General features: G+C 51.1%; 5 protein-coding genes across 5 annotated transcripts; 1 reads left to right on the forward strand and 4 right to left on the reverse strand.

Moving 5' to 3' along the window:
• Positions 1–106: 106 nt before the first annotated feature.
• Positions 107–2,017, forward strand: GNI_007180 (hypothetical protein; the record flags this gene model as incomplete). The annotated part of the gene is made up of 1 exon (XM_011130365.1): positions 107–2,017. One exon carries the CDS (start codon positions 107–109, stop codon positions 2,015–2,017), a length of 1,911 nt encoding a protein of 636 aa, XP_011128667.1.
• Positions 2,018–2,456: 439 nt separating this feature from the next.
• Positions 2,457–4,469, reverse strand: GNI_007190 (oligoendopeptidase F; the record flags this gene model as incomplete). The annotated part of the gene is made up of 2 exons (XM_011130366.1): positions 2,457–4,209; positions 4,345–4,469. The coding sequence occupies 2 exons, from the start codon at positions 4,467–4,469 to the stop codon at positions 2,457–2,459; spliced, it is 1,878 nt and encodes a 625-aa protein (XP_011128668.1).
• A 297-nt stretch (positions 4,470–4,766) lies between these two features.
• On the reverse strand, positions 4,767–5,222 carry GNI_007200 (40s ribosomal protein S13; the record flags this gene model as incomplete). The annotated part of the gene is made up of 1 exon (XM_011130367.1): positions 4,767–5,222. The coding sequence occupies one exon, from the start codon at positions 5,220–5,222 to the stop codon at positions 4,767–4,769; it is 456 nt and encodes a 151-aa protein (XP_011128669.1).
• Positions 5,223–5,439: 217 nt separating this feature from the next.
• On the reverse strand, positions 5,440–7,202 carry GNI_007210 (putative pre-mRNA-splicing factor CWC22-like protein; the record flags this gene model as incomplete). Its single annotated transcript, XM_011130368.1, has 2 exons — positions 5,440–5,796; positions 5,883–7,202. The coding sequence occupies 2 exons, from the start codon at positions 7,200–7,202 to the stop codon at positions 5,440–5,442; spliced, it is 1,677 nt and encodes a 558-aa protein (XP_011128670.1).
• Positions 7,203–7,540: 338 nt separating this feature from the next.
• On the reverse strand, positions 7,541–9,359 carry GNI_007220 (putative arginine N-methyltransferase; the record flags this gene model as incomplete). Its single annotated transcript, XM_011130369.1, has 1 exon — positions 7,541–9,359. A coding segment is annotated over one exon (1,819 nt), but the record flags the coding sequence as incomplete, so codon positions are not given.
• Positions 9,360–9,964: the final 605 nt, after the last annotated feature.

Raw genomic sequence — 9,964 nt, forward strand, 5'->3', positions numbered from 1 at the left:
TCCTTGTTCCGTACAACGAAAGTGCATTGGCTGGTTCGAGTCCGCCCAGCGATTCGTCGACACCTCTGGCAGCGCATTACAACCGCCATCGTGTTTCGTCTACGTAATGAAGACGACACTCATGGCTGTGCAGAACGCCACTGTATGTAGACGCTACACACTTGGCTACGTCCGAGGCAATTTCACCGGCAGCCCCAAGCATCCCTCTTCGCCTCACACGAATGCGCACACGAATGCGCACACAAGTACGAATGCGCACACAAGTACGAATGCGCACACAAGTACGAATGTGCACCCGAATACGAATGTGCACCCGAATACGAATGTTCACACGAGTGGGTCAACTGGGGCACCTGTTGTGCCCCATAGTCGGTTCCACGCTGCCTTTGACGTGGTCTGCAACGCGGAGAAACTGGCATTAGGCGACCGAGGGCCTGCTGTGAATGTAACACGTGAGTGTGTACTTGAGATGGAGCCGGTCAAGGTCGTGAGTCAGATTCTGAGTCCGCTGTTAACGGAGGACTTTGTGGTAGTTTGTTTCTTCGGTCGATTGTTGCCGTTGATGTTGCACTTCGTTACAGATGTGCCTGTGGATGCTGCGATGGCATTGATTAAGACGTGTGACCTGACGGCGTGTAAAGGACCGAGCTTGCATCGTATACTGGCTTCTATTGGTAGTGACCATTCATTAGCGGAGTTCGAGAAGCGACAGCGTGAACTAGAGACCTTGATGAGCTTCGAGGGGTCTGCCGGTAACTTGTATGATCTTGTGTCCGCCATGGCCGGAGAACTCCCTTCAAGTAACTTAGACGCTGCTGTTGATGACCTAGTTTGTATCCTCGGTAAACTGCTGTACTGGAGCGAAAGCCGCGTCCCCGTGCGCTTTCGTGCTCATGTCAACTACACACACGCTATGTTGCGGTCCAAAACTGACTTCGGGTTTGTGGTGACTTCTGCCGCCCTCGCCGCCGTTTGTCCACACGTGGGCATGCCTGTGTGCGGTGTGGAGTCTCCGCACAAAGGCCACGCCGTGGTGGCCGTAGGCGGAGCGGTTCAGCTGGGTAGCCTGACGAGCTGTTACGTAGAAATCGACTTGCAGTCGGTCATCGACGAGCAGGCGGCGGTTGCAAGTCGCCAGTCTCTTAGCCGCGTGTCTCTCAGCAAGCAGGCCGGAACGAAACAGGCTGCTCGGGGCAAGCGACGGACTTCAGCATCCATCAGCTCATCGATGATGCCCCACAGCGCTTTGCCTTACAGTTCGGGGGTCCACAGTTCAGTTCACAACTCCGTGGCGAACACTGCGGCGGGCCACAGTTCCGTGGCCCACAGTGGGCTGCCGCACAGCTCGGTCCCGGCCGGCTCCTCAGCGGCCGGACCCACTACGCTGACGGCTACCTCGAGACCCAAGAGGCCTGCTAGGAACGAGGTCGCAGGCCTGTATCTCCCCATCGATACTGCGTTGGACGGGGAGGCATGGCTCAGCCATTACCTACCGAACGAATCGCGTCCATTCCACTGGAAACGGTGTGTGGAGGTGGCAACCGTCCCACCCGTTGTCTACTTAGATGCCGCAGACCTCAGGACCGCCGTCGTGGTCACCGTGAACGATATGGCGCTTCTATCCGAAGCGTTCTACGTAAAAAGCAGACTCTTAGACAACCGTGTTCCATGTGTGGTCTCCCGTTCCGCTGAGGCAGAACTGGCAAAAGCACGAAAGAAAGACGCCAAGGGCCATTGGCTCATATACCTGCAACAAAGAAAGGGAAACGAAGTCAGTTACCGACTTACACCCCTTTCCAACCTAGCCCTACTCCTCACTAAGATCAAAATCCACTTCCGTGATAACCCCCAAAGACTCGACGAATATAAAGAGAATGTCAACTCCTGCGACCGCTGGTACGATTCGCCCCTAGCCGCCGTCCAGGCCGCAGTTCAACTTATTGTCGAATTACATGGCCTCACCTTTACGCAACCCACTTCTGACGCACCCTTCGCCGACCCTTCGGACGACTCATGAGCCCTTCAACACATCGTCCGAACGAGCGCCCCACCGTCCTCCCAACAGGTGTTAGGAGTCTCAGTGTCGACGGCTATCAGGTTCGACGGCTATCAGGTTCGAACCCTCCCAACGAGAGTATCACGGTCGACGACGACTTTTGTGGTGCACGTGCAGGTACGCGGAACCCGTGAACATCAAGGCGCCACGGTGTCCTGTTGTTTATTTTTTCGTGCAACCATCAGACTGGACCCACACCCACCCGACCGACTCAAACGAACAAACACCATTTGACTTTACCGCACACACAAACAACCCTTTTTGCTAATCATAAACCTGCCACACAAAACTACGGGTCCTCAACCAGCAGCGGTACACAGCCTCAACCAGCAGCGGTATAGCCTCAACCAGCAGCGGTATAGCCTCAACCAGCAGCGGTATAGCCTGAGCGGCGCAGCTCTTAAGCTGTACCGGTTGTAGTGGATGCTTGTAGAGCGCTGGCGAGTTTCTCAGCTTGTTCGAGCATAGGCTGTAAGTAGTCGGTGAATGCGGCGGTCCAGAACTCGGGCGAGGCTCCGTTGAGTCCGAAGGGGGCAATGAGCTCGGTGAATGGCTTGCTGCTTCCATTGGAGAGAAGTTCGATGAGCAGTTCCTGGAATTTGGGATCTTTCTTCCTTTCGTAAAGACTGTAGAGAGAACCAACGGTGAGATCGGCGAATGCATAGCTGTAAACGTAGAAGGGGACTTCATGGAAGTGTGGTACGTAGCTCCAGAGGTTCTGCATGTCGGCATAAGAGGTGAAGATTTCACCCTCTTCCCCGTAGAATTCTCTAGTAGTTTGCATCCAGAACTGTTCCATCTTGGTAACGTCGACGAAGCCCTCTTGTCGGGCATTGTGGACAAGTTCTTCGAAGCGGTCAAAGCTGATTTGGCGTACGACGGAATTCATAATATCGTTGATCTTGACCATGAGATGCTCCAGCTTTAAGGCGTCGTTGGGTTGTGCATCAAGTAGCTTCTTAAAGACCAACATCTCGCCGAAAATACTGGCTACTTCCGCAATCGCCAAAGCCGGGTGTTGCATTAAGTACGGCTGTTTGTAAGTCAGGATACCGTGGACTGCATGGCCGCACTCGTGTGCTACGGTAGCCACATCGTTGTCTTCGCCCAGGTAGTTCACGAACACACCGGGGCCCACTTGCGGGTTACCCAGGAAGCAGAAGGCTCCGCCGCGCTTTCCGTCTGTGGCCGGCGCGTCGATACGTCCCTCGGCTACAAGCCGGTCGAATAGAGTCCCGAAGGTCTCGGAAAATGCGTAGAACGATTCCTTGACAATTTTAATGCACTCATCCCACTCATGTTTCTTCTCCGACATGGCCTTAAAGTTCAAAGGCGCATTCCGATCCGACCAAGTAAACTCATCTCGTCCCGTCTGCAACTTGAGCACTTGCCGCTTAAGTTTATAGAAACGCTTGTTAGTCTCTACACCCTTTGTTCGAACAGCCGTCAATAACGCCTTTACAATGTCGTCAGTCAGCTGGTTTGCCATATTCCGACTGGCCCGGATGGAACTGAACTTTCGTTCTTTGTTCTCTACGGCCTCCTTTCCTGCAACTTGATTCAATGATAGACAACTAAAATTGGTGATCTTATTCGAAGCTAAGCCAGCATTAAAAGTCTTCATAGCCACCTCCCGAACTCGCCAGTCTTTGTCATGCAGATAGGAAAGCAAACGAGACTCATTCAATGTTTCCGTCTCGTTTTTTAAAGGATGAACAAATGTGTATTCTGCCTCTACCAACATACTCGAGAAATATTCCACCACCGGTGTCACACCCGACCAATTCTCACGCAGAGTCAATGCCTTCTCCACCTCCTCCGACAACGAATGTGGAGCCAATAAACGTACATTCTTCAACCAAGGCTCCAACAACCGAACATACTCACTCTTCTCAACCCACTTCCCCACGCACTCATCACTCAAACGCATCAACTGCAAATTGAACCATTCCATCGCTTGACCCTCTACCTCACCACGCTTCGCCCAGTACCAACTATTCGTCTTCTTCACTTTAGCGTCATCCTCCCTTGTACGTTGGAAAGCTTTGACAAACTGATCGATCGAGCTGAATGCTTCATTAATATCAGAATACTCCTTCAAAGCCTCATCTAACACTTCATCCAATTTCCCGTAATACTTGTTACGGAACTCTCTACATGACATCACTGTCGAATGGCCATGTACCACACGTGTGTGTGTAATGCTACAACGCGTGTAATGCTACAACGCGTGTTTCCCGCTACTCGAACGTGTATATCGGTGTTTTTGTTTGGCGTGCGGCTCCTACCCAGCTCTCTTGTTCAAAACCTCAAAATCTTGCAGGTACTTGGAATCTTCCAAGTCCTTGTACCCATACAGGTTATTCATATCCCATATGGGTAGAACTGTTTCATCGATACCATGCGCAGACATAATAAGAATTTTGGTGCTCAGTAAAAGCGATAGCAATGAAATCCGCATGGCTACGTGACTTCTAACTATCTGTCTATCTGGCGTAGCAAAAGAATTGTTTCATTTTTACTTGTGACAGCTTGTGTCCGGATGCTATCGGTGATCAACATGGATGTTATGATTCCAGGATACAATTGTGGGATATGGGTGCAGAACCTAAGCACACTCCTAGTAGGTTGATTTGGGTGTCTACTGGTCTGTGGGTGGGGATTCGGTTGGGTCAGTCAGTTGTGATCCAGCAGTTTTGGTCGAAAAAGTTTAGGCGACGATGGCAGAGGCCTTGGCTGCAGTGTACTTCCAGGTGGCAGGAAGACGGCGTCTGCTTCTGTAATAGCGGGCAAGTCTGTGGATCTTGGATTCAGTGAGGCCGACGCGATACTTGCAGGATATATCACTATGGGCTCTCTCGAGATGCTTGCGCATGTTGACAGCCTTTTTCATGAGGAAGTAGAGGTCCTCGGGCACTTCATTGGCCAGGCCCCTTTTCCTCAGGATGCGGGTGATCAACGTGCCAGTGATGGCCTTCACACGGGGCACTGCCTGGGAGTCTCGAAGAGCGATACCGATTTGGGAAGGAGTCATACCCTTCTTGGCCAATGCCTCAATACATGTAATAACCTCCTCCGGTGTCACCTTGGACCAGGTGGGGGCGTCACGGACATAAGGCAGCGCCGACCGGGCAATGCCCTTCTTCTTGCCGTACATTCGAGCCATCGTTCCGGGGCGACTGAATTTTAAAAACCAAAACTAAATCACACACGACTCTAACGACTTCCTGGCTTGGTTCCCACTTGGGTTCATCTCCAATGGTTCCCACTTGGGTTCATCTCCAATCCGGTTAGTTAGTTCCCGACACCCCAAGTTGGTTCTAGAGTCGGCCCAGACTGGGACACCAGATGTTAAGTGCTGGCCCAGACTGGGACACCAGATGTTAAGTGCTGGAGGGTTTTCGTTCAAGCTTCGTTCGCAGCTCCTGGGCCAACACCGCAAGACCAATTGCAGTAAAGAAGTTTACACAAAACCGCATGTTACTGCGAGTGTCTTCAAGCAAAACTGTGTGCGCGAACAAAACCTCTTCCTCTTGCATACGCCGCCGCAAGTTGGAAAGCCCCATATAATCGATTAACTCCTGGAATAGGATCTTCAAAAAGATCCGACTAGCAGCGGTAGTATCATCCTCCGTCAGACGCACACACTCGAGCACGTTCCAGCCAACCGAATCAGAGCCAAGCAAGTGTGAGAAGAACATTGCCACATTCCGGAGGTTATTGGTTTCGAATCTATGAATCTAAAAGATTGGACGTATGGATGTTTGCATATATTTGGACATGTTTGTACGCAGGAAAATGTGTGCACACACGTGTGTGAGATTACAATTTTGTAGTTGATTTTGAACGCCTCCTCAAACTGGGTGCGGTAAGATTCGTTGAGAGCGCAGAGCCGCTCTGCCTGGAGTGCTAATGACCGGCTGAATGTGCGTTCCATGCTACAGCTATCTACAATCATAGAGCAGACCTCCTTTTCGTCGCCAGGCCTCAAGTTCAGTTTCAATAGCTTATGGACGCTCTCTTCGAAGTTCAGGCTGCTCATAATGCACAAGTATATACTCTTCCGTAGGTTTATTTTCTCCTGTTCTGTCATATCATGAATTACAACCAGACCTGCGCCTCCCCCTGTTTGGCCCCCACTCTGCGAGTCGGCAGTCGCAAGTCCCGCAGTCCCAGACTTGACAGCTGCGGGTTCCACTGCGGGTTCAAGCCCTTCCAGTTCCTCTAGCTCTGCGTCTCCCAGGTCCTCGACATCCTCTTCGCCATCGCTGCCGATGATCTCTCTGCTTATTTCCTGCCATTTGCCTTCTTCACGTTTATACTGGTCGGGCGGTGAAGCTTGGAACAAGTCCAGAAGGTCTTGTCTATCTATGTTGTCTTCTAGTAGATCGACAGTATGGGTCACTTGATCATCTTCTTCGACCAAATCCAGTTCCGGTAGTACTGACGGGTTCTCTTGAAAATGTTTACGTCGCACGTCAAAAAAACGCTCGATAACGTACTGGGTATGTGCTGCGACTTCACCCTCATTCAATATATTCCTCAAACGGTCACATATCATTGTCAACCCATTATTCACTTCCTGTTGCAAGAAATCACCCACTTCCTCCAGGAAAGCGCAACAAACGTGTACGCTATCATTAGTTGGCTGATCCAGTAATAAAGCACATAGTTCCAGGGCAGTCACCTCCCCCAAAACTCGTTGGTTGATTAAGTGCGCGAAGAACTTGAGCGAGCCGATCGTATTCACCTTGTCCTTGCGCCGAAATGCTCGCCGGAATCGCAGGACCAACCGTCTTATCAACAAGTCGCCTATGTCTGGAATTCTCGTATTTATTACCGCAGCAAGCGCTGCAAACACGTGTGTGTATTCCGGCGAAACCGTCTGCGCATGAAGCAAAGCTCGCACTAATAAGCCACGACCCCGGATAAGGTTTACTTTGAAGAGGGATTTTGCTATCACAGGGATATTCCCTACATTACTCTTGTTCACACTTCCATTTATAGTCTTTCTTAACTTCTCCCATTCTTTTTGCTGATATCGCTCTCCATACTCCTCTAACTCAATTTCCGCCTCTAACCGTGCAAGCTTATGGGGTGGGAGGTAAATACCTCCAGTTCGGGACGCCCCATTAGACATATTCATCCGGATATATAAATGTTGAATGTGCCGCCACTTGTTGCCGCCTTTTCAACAAGCCCGTTGCCAGAGAACAAACACCAGGTGAGGATCGAATACCAGGTGAGGATCGAATACCGGGCGAGGATCGAATACCGGGTGAGGATCTGTGTGGGGCTGGTTATTGAAGTGGGGCTGAGGACATCAAACCAGAATACACATCTAAATTGAGGAGCTATATATGATTAACGCTAAAAATATATTTCTGTCGTTTGTTGGACAAAGCTTGTTTGACAACAACACTTGTTGGACGACAATTATTGATGTGTCATTACAACCCAATGGTTAACGACTAAAGTGTGCTACTATACCTGAACAGCATATTTTAGAGGACAGACGAGAGTTTTCCCGATGCAGATATCGTCTTTATAAAGTTTACCTTGACAGTCGTAGCTTCTATCTCGGCACCTCATATGGAAGGTTGCAGTGAGTGTTTCACCGGCTTCTAGTAGTATTGGTCGTTCGAGTATGAATGCGGTCTGATGCCAGTGCGTTCGTGGTGCGAATGGATGTGTGCTCAGTACGACTTGCGCAGCTAATTCTACATCGAACCAAACAACAAAGGCTGTTAGGGTGACATCGTTGCTTAGCGGTCCTACAGTAAAGCAGATAGGGATTTCGTCAAAGGAATTCGATGGGCAGGTTAGTAGATCGAAATGGACTGCACCATAGTTGCTCTGTTGATAGCTTTCGGACTTTAACCGAAAATCTTGCCAGCCGCCTCCTCCTGATACACAAGCTTCGCCATTGCTCTTATTACCCTGCTCAACGCACACTCTCCTTCTCTTACCTAGCTGAGGAGATGACGGCTTCGATGACGATGGCCTAGTAGCAACGTTCTCTTCCACCGATTCACACCCATACTCACTCACCAGATCATCCACATCCATTATTACAGGCCTCACCAATAACTCATGAATAGCAGCAGTATGCAAACTACGCCAATCCAGACCATACATATTCTTCTGACGCCATAACTGACTCTCACGGGATATATATAAACCATAGTAACTATTACTCGTCAATCCAACATAAACACTCGCCTTTCGAGGAATTATACTTCCACCTGGACGCAAAAACCGATCACGAGCTACCAATAACGTCTTCATCATTCCTTCAGACACCAGACAGATACCCATCGGCTCCGATACAATCACGTCTACCTTCCCCAAGGGCTTACCAACCGTCTCGACCCCATCACAGAGATGCAGACCACTCGTTTTGCTCTTATTCCTAACCACTGGCTCCTCCACCGGCTCATCGCTAGTTGTCACTACATTCGCTGTGCCCTTCTCGTGACCGCTCTTCTCACAACCGCTCTTGCCATGACCCACCAACACCGGCTTGACCTCCTGTTTTGGCCCCGGTGCACTATGTCCCATCAACCCCTCCTCTCCCAGTCCTTCTCGCGTCGCTGTTTCCACCGGCTCCAGAGCACTATAAACTTTAGTCGTATGGCACACACCATTCTGGGAACTAGCTAGCACGCACAAAGATGACTGGTTAACCGCATCCTCACAACCCGCTTCTTGACAAGCCGCCTGCTCCGGGTCTGTATCTTCTCCAACCTCACCACGAACCTCACTTTCAATCGGTTGCTTTTCTGCAGCCTCTTCTCGTTCCGCAGCCAACATTAAGTCCTTCGTTTCCATGCTGGATTGAAGAACCGGTTCCAAGGAAGCCCCCGGAGAAGAAGGGCCTTTCGCGAGACAACCGCAGTTTCCTCTGCCCTTTCCCGCTCGGTCTCTGCCCCCAATGCTTGTCAGCACGTCTAATTCATGACCCCGTTTAGCACCAGCACAGGCACTTTTGAAACCGTTTTCTGGGAGCTCGTGGATGTTCTCGAGCTTGTCATGAATCCCAATTATGCGCTCTCTGTAAAAGGGCTCGTTATGAGCCAGCAAATGCTGCATTATGTTCATTGCTGCGGAGGCCTCAACGGCATACACTCTTCGTGCTCCAGCCCGGCAACAGAAGACACTTAATATACCTGTTCCGCTTCCGACGTCCATGACGACGGAGCCGTCCAGCAAGGCCCGTTGGCCTTGGATCGCTTCCTGATACCGCTTTGTCCTTTCAAAATCGCATACCATATTCATTTGCGCATCCATTGTGCCATATTGCCTGAAAATACGGGAAATGCGCATTGGACACGCGTGTGTGCACACACGTGTGTGCCCGCCAAAAGTTGGCAACTCGAGACGAAGGTTGGGGAGCATGACCCAGCCTCTCCTGACGTGTTTGCGACGTGCGCGGCTGCTTACATAAAATACTCCTCATCTTCCCCGTTCGGCATATAAATAAATCGATGGTCGGGGCAAGGCAAGCGCGCACCAGATCAAGAAGGTTCTTCGCCGAACAAGCTGCGGGGCCGGATTGCGGCTGGCGGAGAAGCCCGGAACAACTAGGCAATCGGCGGGCGGGTGGGTCGTTAGCGGGTCTCTAGCAGGACGGATACAACCTAGCAGGGCGGTGACACGGTGAAGGGGGTGTTGGTGAACTGGTGGACAGGGACAGGGACAGGGACAAGGACAGCGACAACGGCAACACGTGGGCAGAGGCGGTAGAGGGAGAAAAAGCGGAAAATTCTAAATGCCTGTTTGTTGTCATGTTCCGCATGGTGACGTGTTGGTCTTGAAGGAGGAGTCGGGTCTGGCGTCCTACCGGCTCGCGGGTGTCCGGGCGCCTCGCTTGCCGTACAACGACCCGTGGGTGCCGGCGTGCGTTGC

Source organism: Gregarina niphandrodes (assembly GCF_000223845.1).
Source record: "Gregarina niphandrodes unplaced genomic scaffold scaffold00001, whole genome shotgun sequence".
Classification (NCBI taxonomy): domain Eukaryota; phylum Apicomplexa; class Conoidasida; order Eugregarinorida; family Gregarinidae; genus Gregarina; species Gregarina niphandrodes.